The sequence below is a fragment of the Diceros bicornis genome, chromosome 18 (genome assembly GCF_020826845.1).
Source record: "Diceros bicornis minor isolate mBicDic1 chromosome 18, mDicBic1.mat.cur, whole genome shotgun sequence".
Classification (NCBI taxonomy): Eukaryota; Metazoa; Chordata; class Mammalia; order Perissodactyla; family Rhinocerotidae; genus Diceros; species Diceros bicornis.
This window is the reverse complement of record NC_080757.1, coordinates 29,312,338-29,326,480: the sequence shown is the minus strand read 5'-3', so window position 1 is coordinate 29,326,480 and position 14,143 is coordinate 29,312,338. Positions and strand designations below refer to the sequence as shown.

General features: G+C 45.3%; 1 protein-coding gene across 1 annotated transcript in view; it reads right to left on the bottom strand.

The window, feature by feature from the left end:
* RNF43 (ring finger protein 43) overlaps positions 1–14,143 on the bottom strand; it is a 60,638-nt gene that overhangs the window by 15,789 nt on the left and 30,706 nt on the right. The window contains exon 2 of the mRNA XM_058560575.1: positions 330–452. Coding sequence (XP_058416558.1) covers positions 330–452 — 123 coding nt within the window. The remainder of the gene's footprint in view (positions 1–329; positions 453–14,143) is intronic.

Below are 14,143 nucleotides of genomic sequence, written 5' to 3'. Positions count from 1 at the left end.
TTACGAAAGATGGAATAACCCTCCAACAGACCCCCTCTTTACTCTGATGCTGGGCAGGGGAAGGGGTTTAGGAACTTCCAGGTGATGGGGGAGGAGATGGGGTGCAGCACATGTCCTGGATGACAGTCAAAGTGTTCTGCTGGTAGATGGTTGCTGGGGAAAGGACAGAGGCCTGGATTTCCACCTCTCAGACCAGTCATGGGTTAGGAAAACCTGAGTGAATTGGACATATCACTCTAAGGAGACAAGGGGACAGACAGCACAAAGGCCTCTCACAGCCTGAAGCTCAGCGAAGTTCAGAGCATGTGTGGGGTCAAGTGTGAATCTACCTTGCTGGCCAGTGACAGGCACGGGCGGGGGGCCCGCTGGGGACTCTCCAGCTTGACAATGCTGATGAATCCAGGCTCCAGATTGTCGTCATCACTGGCGTTACACAGGTACAGGGGGTGGGACTGTAGAGAAAGAGAGAGAAAGACTTGGGTTAGGGAGGCTCTAGGGAACAGAAGGAGTGAGCTGTGAGAGCCAAGCACCTCTCCGCTGTTCTAGGCAGGTACCAGGCAGGTCTCTTGGTGCTATGAAAGAGAGGGCCTTCTTTTTTTTTCTTTTTTTGTGAGGAAGATCGGCCCTCAGCTAACATCTGCCAATCCTCCTCTTTTTTTGCTGAGGAAGACTGGCCCTGGGCTAACATCCATGCCCATCTTCCTCTACTTTATATGGGACACCGCCACTACATAGCCCAACAAGCAGTGCGTCGCTGCGCGCCTGGGATCCGAACCGGTGAACCCCGGGCCACCGCAGGCGTGCACCTAACCGCTTGCACCACTGGGCCGGAAGAGAGGTCCTTCTTATTAGATGGCCTCATAGTAAGCTAGTAACTGTCGGTTGTCATTTCGGGAGTGCCAGGGCCAAGGATAAATGGAGTGGGGCAGACAGGAGGGAGGGGCATCCAAAAGGGGGATCTAAATGAAGAGCCTACTGCAGAGCTGCTCAACAACGCTCAAGCCCTGGTTTTCCAAACTGACCAGACGCAGAAGGCTCTTCTGCCCCAGCCTCTCTCACCGCCTAATTCTTCTACCTGCTCCCCAAACCCCAGGCTAAGAGAAAACCCAGTTGTTCCTATATCAGTATCTTCAGAATCTTGCCTTCCCTCCTTGCTCCTCAAAGGCAGTGCTCCTGCCTCCGCAGAATGCCCCCAGGCAGCTGTCGCCCTGTAGATTCCCATCCCTCATGTGGCTTGGATTAAGCAGGGTGCTGACAGGGAGCCAAGACTATTTCGGGATGAGGCTTGGCTAAGAGTTAAGCCTTGAACAGCACAATTCCTAGGAGTTCATCCTGTCCCCAGGAATGATGCAGTGTAGATGGAGCCAACATAGCCCATCTGCTCTGAGGGTATGGCAGGTCCAGTCCAAGACCCTGTGCCTCTAGCTGGGCTGGTGCTGAGCAACAACTAAAAGGGAAGTACCCAACCTGTGCTACCAGAGACCAGAGGATGCCCTCATCAAAAGGATGAAACTCTCTTCTCATTCAAGGTGATTCCAATGCCCATTTGAATCTAATTTTCCCAGAGTGCTGTAAGAACAAAGTATGGTTTATTTGGCCCTGGATAATCCTATGAGCCAGGGACTCCCACACTGTGGACATGCAATGTATCCTGGAAAGAAAGAGGATTTCCTACTAGGGAGCTGCCCACACTTTCCTCTCCATTGCTGTTGAAGTCTAAAGGACTTCCAGAAAGACCCATCAGAGGAACCAGAGAGAATGTTGAATTTGCAGAGATGATTATGTTGATGATGGATTTAGAAGCGGTCACTCTGTGACAGCACTTTCAGGCTATTTCCTCTCACTGTATCCCTGCAGGCCCTTGAACACAGTAGGTTCTCAATGCATATGTACTACCTGGCTTTGAATTGTAGCCTTGCTCCCAAAATTTAAGGATTATTAGTCTGTGATCAAGATTTAGTGTGGGAGAAAGGTTATGCACCACCCCCACCCCCAGAAAAAGGCTGGGGCATAAGGTTGGGGGCTGTTCTCACTTCAATGAAGCTGTAGCCCCTGTCTCAACAAGCTCCATTAGTCTGTCTGTCTGCCCATCTGTCCAACAACGCATCCATTCATTTCTTCATTCTACCAACACTGAAGGCCCCCTTGGTGCCAGGTACTGTACAATGCACTGAGGAGTTGACAATGAATAAGATAGGCTCTGTGCCTTAAAGAAGCTCGGAAGGCAAGTGTGCAAACACATTGTACTGCGATGTTATGATGCAAGTTTATTCAAGGGCCTGTGGGAGGGCACAAGGAGGGGGGACTAACAATCCCATGCAGGAGGGCAGAGATGTTTTCACAAGAGGTGACTTGAGTGCTTCCTTGGAAGGTGAATAGGTATGTGTTCACCCAGTGGACCAACAAAAAGGGGGAGGAATCATTCCCGACAGAAGAAGCGGCCTGTGCTGAGGCATGGAGGCAAGGGGTTGGGAGGGACTGAGGGCTGTTAGGTCTGGCGTGACAGGGAAGGCAAGAGATGAGGATGGAAAGGTCCCATGGAGCAGGGACCACAGATCTGCACTTGAGAAGGATCTCCTTGGTGACCACAGAGGACAGTCAGTGTGGTGAGGAGTCAGACGTCAGCTGCTCCAACAGAATAAGAGATGCGAGAGCTCCCTCCAGGAATAACAAATTGCAGCCACAGAAGTCTACTGCTTTGCTTGCTCCCCGACTCCTACCCGGGGTCCAGATTTCTCATGACTCCAAGATGCCTCTCACTGACCGGAGGGTCAATTGGGAGAGGGGAAAGTCACTTTGGAGAATAGTCTTTACAGAAGGATTTGCAAACATTTAGCCAGCACTCTGCCCCCAGGCCTTCACAGGGGGAACCAGCATGTACAGAGCAGGCTATATTGTAGGATACATATCCTCTGACAGGTGGAGGGGGAAAAACTTGGTGTCACCGGACTTCCATGGTCCTGAATTAACAATTACAGAAGAGAGAAGGGGAGGAAATTAACCATTAGTAAATCCCTGTGGCATGCCAGGGCCTTTAGATGTTATCTCACTATAAGGTAAGTGTGATCATCCCCATTTAAAGAAGAGAAAGAAGCTTGAGGCTCAGAGAAGTTAAGGTCACACAAGATTAGAACCCAGCTCTGTCTGACTCCATCCTCGGGAGTCTAACTCCAAATGAACACAGAGTCAATCCTTCCATTGTCCATGCTAAGAATGATGATGACGATGATAGTTTACATTTATTGAGTAAATACTGTGGGCCAGTGATTTTTCTAAGCACTTTTGTGTATTAACTCTTTTCATCCTCATAACAACCTGATGAAGTAGAAACTATTATTGTCTCCATTTTAAAGATGAGAAAACTGAGGCACTAAGAAGTTAAGTAATATACCCAGGATTACACAGTTGAGAGCAGAAGAAATGGAAAGAAGTAGGATAAAGAAAAAAAATTAAAAACAATTTCCATCTGATTTTGAAAACATGATACTTTCCCCCAACTCACTACCAAGAAAATTTGCCTTCCTAATGATATGTTCCTTAAGACCAAACAGGAGTCCCTGAAATACTGGTGGTGACCTCCAGGATTCTGCCCTAGGCCCTCTTCTCTTTTCACTCTCCATGCTGGCCCTGGGTGACCCCAGCCAATCCCCTGGCTTCAGGTTCCACATAGAGGTCGTTGATTACATATGTGCAGCCTAGACCTCTCTTGAGCTCCAGGTATTTTTGTCCAACAGGTCCAACAGGTAGGGCCTGGGCGTTTCTACCTGAAGAAACTTAAATGAGACACCTCAAACTCAGCATTTCAAAATTGAACTAATTGTTTTATCTCTCAAAACCGCTCCTCCAGTGTTCCCTATTTTAGAGATTGGAGCCACTATCTACCTGCTACCCAAGTCAGATGTTGTCCCCCTAGTCTCCTCTGTCTGCTTTCCCCCTACCACCACCACCAATACCAGCCAATCCCCAGATCCTAATAACTCTACCTCCTGAACATTTCTCTCATTTGTCCTCTTTCCTCCATTCCCACCATGGCTACTCTAATACAGGCCACCATCACTGCTATTCCAATTGACTGAAGTCTAACTGGGGTCACCTCACTCCACTCAGTTCTCTACGCTGAAGCCAAACTGATCTAAAATGCTAACTTGAATGTGTCACTCTTCCACTTTAAGCTCTTAAAAGGCTCCTCATAGCTCTTGGAATAAAGTCTGAGCTTTTAAACATAGCTTAAAAGGCTCTGCCTGCTCTGAGGCTCATGCCTTCATGCCTTGCTCACAGCTTACATTCCCTTCCCACACATCTTCCCCTCTGGCAACCCATGCTCCAGAAATAACAACTTGTTTCATGTCCCCAAACACTTTCGGCACTTGCTGCTCTGTCTGGATAGGTTGGAGGCCTCTCCTCTGGGTCCCCTTAGCACCTGGTATTTCCCCATAGACTTATTCCCCGGTATTTTAGTTGCCTGCTTCTGTCCCTCTCTCCTTCAGGCTATGGTTGACCTCTGCTGCCCCTTCAGTGCCTGCTACATATTTTTTTAAATTAAATATTGAAGGTCTAAAACCAGACAACTGACAGTTAACATTATAATTTATTTTTTTTTCCCCCCAAAGCCCCAGTAGATAGTTGTATGTCATAGCTGCACATTCTTCTAGTTGCTGTATGTGGGACGCGGCCTCAGCATGGCCGGAGAAGCAGTGCATCGGTGCGCGCCCGGAATCCGAACCCGGCCACCAGTAGCAGAGCGCACGCATTTAACCGCTAAGCCACAGGGGCAGCCCGACAGTTAACTTTAAAGATAACACAATACACAGCAAAATCCTAATAATGGTGGCTTTCAGAGAGGAATTATAGAGGAGATGGTGAAGAGAAACTTTGGTGTTTTGCTTTGAATATTTCAATCATAGGATAATATATTGAAATATTAAAGTGAGTTTTATTTTTTGCTGTTGTGGAAGAATAAAAAAGAATGAGAGCTATTTATATTTTGTTCTGTGTCTTTTCCCTCTTCCCATTCCAAGAAGATAGTCTGGCCTTCTATTTCTTTGCCTCAGGAGCATTTGCCAAAAGCAAATGTTGCTCAAGACCTATCTTCCTGGCTTTTGTGAAAGACTGAACTCATTGAGGAAATGTGAGTGTCCTGAAGGCAGAAAGGAGTGTGTATGGGGGACCGTGTGTGTAGGCGAGTAGTGTCCCTGGAATCCTGAGGGATGTGGGGAGGGGCCTGGGGATGTGCCAAGTTGTGGGAATCTGCAGCCTGTGTCTACCCCAGATGGGGTAGACATCAGGAAGATGGACCCTGGCAAAGAAGATGTGCCTACATGGATTTCAAGGCAACAGCTGTGCTTGGGCAATGGGCATATTTGTGGTGACCAGCAGGGACAAATATCAGATGGGTCTCTTAGATATTTCAGTTTTGGCTGCTCCGTGGGGGGAAGCTCCCACGAAAATAAATTTCCACCCACTTAGTGGGATAGCACCTTCAAGCCAGATTTAATTTGATAAAAAGAAAATAAAGTACCATGATATTTCTTGTATAGTCATATTTGTGGCATGAAAACCACACTCAACACAGTTTTGTATGGTTTGACTCTTTTACAATGAGAATTTTTCGAGTACTCTTAGATTAAAAATAAAAACAAAGGCCATTCAACCAGGATGCTGTTCATTACCTAGCAAGGCAGAGTTAGTCTTCCTTGGGTGCAACACAGAGGCTGTCTTTGCCCCCTCCTCTAGGGAATTTTCAGCTGGGAACAGGGCCCCTGAGAAGAAAACAGATCCAAAGGCATCTGCCTCCTTGGGGTGCAAGGTTTCCTAATAATGAAGATGCAAACATGATTTCTACATCGGGCCACCTGTCCTCTCAGTGACACCTGGAGAGGGCCAAAAGAAGTGGGCTTCCAGGATTCAGGGAGGGTGTGGCTAGGAAGGGCTCCTGGAAACTTGGTAGGCTTAAGGATTGGTATCTGCGTCTTCCTGGAAGGCCAGGAGTTGGGACACCCCTCTCCCAGTTATTGCCTTGCAGAGCAAATTAAGAGGACTTGCTCTCAGGGTCCAGGCCACTCTGGCTGAGAATTCAGCTTTTCACATACATTTTATACACCTACATAAAGATGTGTGTACTGTCCTTTAGTGGTATGTGTTACATTTAATATCTTGAATCTGTTCTCTATGTCTCTGTCCTCCTGCTTAAACTTATTGGTTCTGATTTTATTCCCTTCCTCCCAAAACAGACCTAAGGTTCAAATTCTGACTCCATTATTTACCTGTATGACCTTAGGCAGGTTACTTAGCCTTTCTGAGCCTCATATTCCTCACCTTCAAAATGGGAACAAAATACCTCCTGATTATCTTGATGACTGGAGATAATGGATATAAGTGCCTAGCCCAGAGCCCAACACTCAATAAGTGCTCATTAAATGGTAGGCGTTTTTATTATTGCATCCCTCCTTATTCCTGGAAGGGACAAAGCCCTTTCTGACTGCTTCTCCCTTGGCGATCGTCAACAGTGCCTCTGAAAGCCAGCGTTCCACAAGGTGCAGTCTGGGACAGCTCATTATCCACGGTCACTTGCCTCCTGTGCTCAGCCCTCTAAACCCCACTGAACAAGCTCTTCCAGTTCTCAGCCCGCCTCCTTCCCATGAAGGAGGCCATGTGATCTCATCACCTTCTCACAAAGGGCATTCCAGGGCTCAACTGAGCCCCGAACTTAATGCTGGTCTTCCTTTATCCGTAGGATCTCCTCCTCTTGGGGTGTGTGCTTTTGCAAGCAATTCTTTACTATCTCCTGTTTCCCAGCACCCTCCTCTCCCCACCCATGCCACAATAATCTCTTACTTCTCTGATTCCACGTACAGACCTTCACCCAGGCCTTGGACAGGTAACTTTACTGCCTGCTACAATTTTGCCTTTGTAATCAGGAACATTGGCCAGGCATCAAAGGCACCCTTCTCCCCATTTCCTCTTTTCAGATTTTATAATCTTCCTCCCCTGTGCAACCTCCATTACCTGAACTTAGAACTACCTGACTTTTATCTCAGGCAGCAGGACACACCAGCATCATAAAGTCAAGCTCCCGTAGCTATGGGGTTGGGAAAAAACAGATTGGCCTGGAGTTGCTACTTCCGGCTCCCAGCACCAGAATAGCCTCTGAGGCCCAGTTTGGTCACCTTGCCCTTTATTTAAAGAGGTCGATGCTCACATCTACAGGTTAGATCCTAACGGTGATTGCTTAGGCTTGCATTTGGAAACCTCTAGACCTTATTCCCATCCTTACCTTAGCCTGTTGCCATCTCTTTGGGATGGCTGAGTTTTCTAATGAATTAAGTTGGGAGGCTTGGGAATTGTCAAGAGGAGTTTAGTTTTATGTATTTTGTTAAAATGTTTTTACAGGGAAAATGTATTCTCGCTTAATTGTGTAATTTTTTAAGGTACAAAAGAAAATAATGTTGGCGGGGTGAAAGGAGCACAACTTTGGGCCACCTGATGGGAGGGGACTAGCAGAGAGAAGATGGATGACAGAGGCCTCCAGCATGTCTTACTTGTTCCAGAAAACCTCCTGGGCGCTGGTGAGCAAGATGGCTCACAAGAGAAGAACTGAAATGATGTGCCAGCTTCCAATAGGGAGCAGGGTGACAAAGTCTGAGGGGAAAAACTGAGCTTATCAAAGGCCCAGTCTGGGGCTTTGCATATTGTAGGCCCTTAGTATTTTAGGTGAAAGAATGAATAAAACTCAATTTGAATCCAGTTGCCATACAGTTTATAAAAGAGATGTGAATTCCTAACAGCTGAGCCTGGTTCATACCTGTAAGGGAACTTCAAAACTTGCTTTTTACAGATGAGGAACTTGAGACTCCAGTTACAGACTGCCCATGGTTACACAACTAGTTAAAGGAGATTGAGGCCTCCAAAATTCAAGCCCAGTACCCTGTCTACTCCACCATGCCACCTCCAGGTATATATGCTGGGAGGTATTCTGTGTGGTACAAAACATTAGCTGAGTATAACAATACATGGAAGGCTTCACGACCCCCATTTCTAGAATTTTCAAACTTGAATCATTCTTAGCAATAAGAAAGAAGAAAGGTCTGTCTGCTCGTTTTCCCTCTGGGCCTAGGCTCTTTCTGCCCAGCAACCTCAGCTTCCTTCCTTTTCCCTAGGGCTTATCTCATCTCTTCTCCTAGCCACAACAAAGGCAGCCAGACCCAGACGCTGCTCAGAGATGCTTTCCCAGTGAACAGTCTATGTTTGTTTAGGATGAGAAAGGTGTGTCCTGAAATTAGAGGTCACAGAAGCTCAGACCCAAATAATGGTCATTCAACCAGACTACCATTTCCCTCCCTCTCTCAGCCCACGTTAAAGACTTCATTCTTCTATTTAAAAATTCACCTATCCTCGTCTCAGATTATGTCCAAGCTCCGTGATGCAACTGGACCTCTTTACCCTACAATGGCCCCCGTGGTGGGGTTTTCCTGACCCCACACTCTGCCTGGTGTCTTTGTATGGGTGGTTCACAGGGTCATAAGCAGAGTCATAAGCAGCAAGAGAAAGGGAGAAGAAAGAGCTAACTATCTGAGTTGATTTGAAATAAATTGACATCAGTGAAGAAAGCTTATTTGGCAGTAACCAAAGAATAGGAGAAAAATCTCAACCACTCAAGAGGTAGGGCTTTTGTCCACTATATTCCCATATAGGAACAGGTTTTGTCCTGACTCAGCCCAGAATGACCTCTCGTTACAGGGGCATCAGGAAGCTATTCACGAAGTTAGGAGCAAATGAGAGGGAGCCCATCAAATATCCTTTTAGTTACATCAGCACTCTTTGGAAGGAAGGCTACGAAATAGGATACCAAGCTTCTGAGGCCCATGAAGTCAAGACCCTAGAAGACACCCCAGTCATGTAGTTTGGACTCCTTCCCTCCACCAGGTGAGGAACTCAGGGCTCAAACCACCAAGAATTATACTAAGAGGTCCTGAAATGTCAGCTGAGTTCTACCACTCAGTTAGTGACCACTGTCCCAGAGAGATCCTGCCACCTTCACCAACCTCCATCCTTTAGGAAGCACCACTTGAGGCCCCTCATTCAGCTAAGTCTTGTTCAAAGAGGTACTCTGCAGAAAAGCTGAGGTCTTGACACAGGTGGCAGTATCACTAGGGGTAATATCTACTCCGCTCATTTCCAGGATAAAGGTCTGAGGCAGCTTTGGCCAAGGCCCTTCCTAGGCATGGCCTTAACTCTTACCGTAGTGAGGTAGTTAACTGAACTCTCACAGGTGCTTACACTTAACCCCACGTGCTATTTGCCAACAGCCTTGACACAGTCTGCTTGATGATTTTGCTGTTCTTGTTCCAGCCAAACTCATGCCAGAGATGGTAGGAATTTAGAAACCTGCTGGAAGCAGGTTGGCTTTTAAGTAATTATTTAGGTTAAGATTTTAATGCTGAAAAAGCCAAAGACTAAAACCAGACAGTCCTTGTGGAAAAAGACCAAGGAAATTAAACTTGAGGAAATCAGATTATTTATTTAAATATGACAGAGGCATATCAGAACTACCAGCAGAGCTACTCAAGCATTGCTAAGTTTAGTGATTTCAATGCAAGAGTGTGAAATGGCTAAATTAACCTGGTTATTTCACACACATTCCATATCTTTCAGGCCTAGTCTTCTGCTCAGAGGTTGTAAGATTTCAAGTTGCCCTGCAAAATCTGCTCCATACTGCTGACTTCCATGACTGGCTTGCCCTGTGCTTATAAGCCCTTTGAGGACCAAATGGGCCAGCTCAACTAAATCTATGCTCAGGTTTTAGTTGTCACATTGTGAGTGGGGATGGGTGAAGCTATTAGAGTTTGCTTGGCTGATCCCAATCCCCAGCTCCAGGGCAGTAACACACAATATTGCATTTACATTGCAAAGTGAAAAAAATATGCAGCATGGGCCTGAGCTTCAACAGAGAAACAACAGAGGGGATATAGGGGTAGTTGCACTTAGAAATTACAAGGGAGAAGGACACAATTATTCAAGCCACCAGCCAACTCAGATGCCCAGAGTCTCTCCTCAGAAGCCATTAGGGGGTTGAGATCAGGCCAAGGAGGCTTCTGTTCAGAAGAGGCAACAGTCAGGAGAGGCTTGTGTTGGAGACAGCCCAAGAGCTCCAGCCTGACTGCTGACAGCCCTTTGACCACAGCTCTGAATCCCTGTCCATGGGGTGGCCCTGGGGAAGAGGCCTGCTTTGGGGGTACTGTTTAATGATTTGCCAGCAAAGAACAAGGCAAACAGACTGCTGGCAGCTGCCTCGATGCAATAGGAGAGTAGATTTTTATTCTCACCCACAGTGTAGCCTTCCAGGCAGGGGATAAAAGAAAAAGTGAGAGATGGTGTTGCGAGAGCGTGGAAGGGATTGCTATTTGGGGCTCAGCAGTTCACTGGGTCTCTATGGATGGTGCCTGGATATCTTGGCATTGGTGCCAGTTGATATTTCCATCCTCTGAATATTTTAGTAATTCCTAATAGCAGCATCTCTTGAGCTCCCAGGAACCAAAGAGTAAGATATATAAGTGGCCTCTTGTGGCAGAGTTCTAGGCATTAAAGAGAATGACACCAGAAAAACACTGTCTTTGCTCTTAAGAAATCTTTCATAGGGGCCAGCCCAGTGGCATAGTGGTTAAGTGTGCACACTCTGCTTCAGTGGCCCAGGGTTTGCAGGTTCGAATCCCGGGTGTGCAGTGATGCACCACTTGTCAAGCCATGCTGTGGCAGCGTCCCATATAAAGTAGAGGAAGATGGGCATGGATGTTAGCCCAGGACCAATCTTCCTCAGCAAAAAGAGGAGGATTGGCATCGCATGTTAGCTCAGGGCTAATCTTCCTCACATACATACACAAAAAAGAAATCTTTTACCAAAAATGTATGAGATGGGAAAGTACTTTGGTTCTCTGCTAAATTCCTTTTACTTTCTTTTCCCTTGGACCGTTCCCTATCTCCTTGGCTCTAGAGAGAAAACAAATGGTACCTCCCCTTCCCCAGTGAGCCAGAGACTCCAAGATCTAAGTCCTACAGCTCTCCCTCTCTTTATACCCTCGACCCCTAGCCCAGCCCAAACTGCGTCCTTCTCTAATCATCTGACCAGCCCTCAGTGCCCAGAATTAAACACTTTCCCCCATATATTCCCCTAAAGAGATATATTCAAAATTCTTAAATGACACTTACCTCTTACAGTTAGTTGTATCAGTCAGTATTTCACTGTGACCCACCCTCTTAACCCATTTCCTCCAGCAGAATGCCTGGTTCTTAGTAAAAGTTCACTAAAATATTAGTCCTTTCCTTCTTTCTGTAAAGTAGATCCTGAGCTCCTTCAAGTCGGGGACTAGGTCTTATTCATTCCTTAGCATAACACCAGGCACACAGGAGATGTTAAGAAAAACTGCATGTTGAATTATCTGTTTTAATAAACAGATGCAAGATCAAATAAACTTGGTGGTTGCCTTGTTATTTGATCAGGATATGATTATTTTCAGATTTCTGCTTTCTCTTCAGAAAACTTCTGCATACTCCCTATGAGTTTAAGTTTTAAAGTCAGCTTTACAAGATTTTGACTTCTTAGCAAGGAAGAGTTCTCTTCCTCCTCTTTTATATCACACCTGAATCTCCTCCATAACACCGAACAAAACGCACTTCAGGAAAACCTTCCTGCTTAATAACCCACTCCCGGTTACTCTTTTATTGTCTTCCCTAAGTATCAATGTGCTGAGTCAAGTATAATCCCTGATGGGAAAGAAATTATCTCCTCATCAAAAAAAGGGAATGGTTCCTGCTCTCAAGAGACCGAAATCTGACTGTAGATCTATAGTATGCGCACACATGCTCAGGCACAAGGGTCTTAAGGCCATTTGTCAAACAACACATGGGGAATGCAAATTCACAGAGCACAGCACGTGCATAATGGGAGAATGTGAAATGAATGGGTAGACTAACTCACTCTTGCTATATTGCTTTGGAAGTGCTCTTGTCATTTTTGGCCCTTTAGTCTATCTCCCAGATCTGATGGGAAGCTTCTTCAGGGCAGGAGCCATTTAGAGACTATTAAAAATAATTTTATTTCTTTTTTTATCTCAATAGAATTAACTCAAAGAAACTCTTGCCCCTCATTGGCTTTAGGCCATAGTGTTGGCTAAGCGTCTCAGGTTAACTCCAGTCTCTACCAAGATTTTATGAGGACATGGACTAGTGACTTGCATGGAAAAACTAAGAGTTGATTTACTCCCTGTAGTATTCCATATTTTTTCTTTCTTTTTTTTTTTCTTTTGTGAGGAAGATCAGCCCTGAGCTAACATCCATGCCAATCCTCCTCTTTTTGCTGAGGAAGACCTGCCCTGAGCTAACATCTATTGCCAATCCTCCCCCTTTTTTTCCCCAAAGCCCCAGTAGATAGTTGTACATCATAGTTGTACATCCTTCTAGTTGCTGTATGTGGGACGCGGCCTCAGCACGGGCGGAGAAGCGGTGCGTCGGTGCGCGCCCGGGATCCGAACCTGGGCTGCCAGTAGCGGAGTGCACGCACTTAACCGCTAAGCCACGGGGCCGGCCCCATATTTTTTCTGAGTGGGTCTTTTTTCTTACCTTTAGTAGAATGAGAGATGAATTATACTTCTTTTCTCCAGCCTTTATACCCTGAAAAGTTGATATGTCTGAAGCCCAAATTTTAAAGACTTCAGTTGAGGAGCCATTTGATATCACCAAGTTTCCTTTGCTTCAGCTTCCGAGCAGCTTGATCAGCTCTCCAGCCTACTCTGGCACTGAGGATGTATGTAGGCCACCTCACACCAAATGTGGCTCTATGTTCAAATATTCCAAACATCCCTTGACTTGCTCTTTGTGAACTACGAGTTCTTTGTTACTTCCTAATTGCTCAAACCTCTTTATTTTTCTTGCTAAGTGCGGATGGTAAGAGATATGAAAAGATAATCAAAATGCTGATAAATGGAAGAGGAATCTTCTCAGTTATCAAGTTGGCTCTGCTGAATAGAAGTTCCTGTTTGCATTTGTCAGGAGATTCGGGAGGTGCCGTCACCAGACTCAGTGGGTAAGGGAAATACTTAGAGAGTTAGAGAGGGGAGTCAAATTCCTGGGTTGAGAGTTCACAGGGCAGTGAGGATCAATAGCAGTACTTTTGATTTGTACACTGTTATCAAGGTACAAAGCAACACTACCCTTTGTCCTTTTTATTTTTACTCTGCTAATGGAACACTTCACCCTAAATTAAGACTATTATTCAGCTTTGATATTGCATTTTATATTAGCAAAGTGCTTTATAATCCTTCATTAGCTATTTTATTCTCCCTTTATTAGTACTCACCATTTCACAAATTAGGTTGAAGAGACAACGCAATGCATATTGGGCTTGCAACCAGGAATCCTGAATTATGGGCATGGATTTCATGTACTAAATATAATGAAAGGAGACTTGACAGACCACAGGAAGAGTCATACAGTAAAAGAACAGAAGCACCAAAATTATAAGAGCCTTCTTGGGAACTAAACCTCCAATAATTTAGGGCAAGACTTGAAAATTTTACTTGATTTTGCTAGCAGTAAAAGTGAGAGCTCTCACTAGCTTAAATTAAAAATGTGACCACGAAACACATCTTTAATAGGAACACAGTTCTCTTGATTGCCTAATTTCCTCCATAACAGAGTTGAAAGCAGAAAGAAAATAGGACATATCTGAACTCAATGGTGCCAGTTGTTTCCTAAGAAAAGGGACTGAGGGTAAAGCAAGACAAATATCCCTAAATTACTTCTGATCTGTTGAATACTCCTACTCGACAATCTCCTCACTGTTCATGACATAATGCTATTCTAGTTCTTCCACTTCTCTGAATGTCCTCATTTGTGGCCTCTTCCTTTTTCTTCTCTTCTTCTTCCTCTCACTTAAATATAAGGGTATATTCTCTGATTTATATTCTCTCTCTTCTGGGTTTCTTATTCACTCCAATGTATCTTCAATGATAATTCTCAAATTTGTCTCCAAAGTCAAATTCTGCTGCACTTCAAAAGGCCTGTTAGACATTATTTCTTTGTAGCCTTACTGGTCCTCAAACTGAGATACACCAAACCTACATATCATCTTCCATGCCAAACCAATAACCCC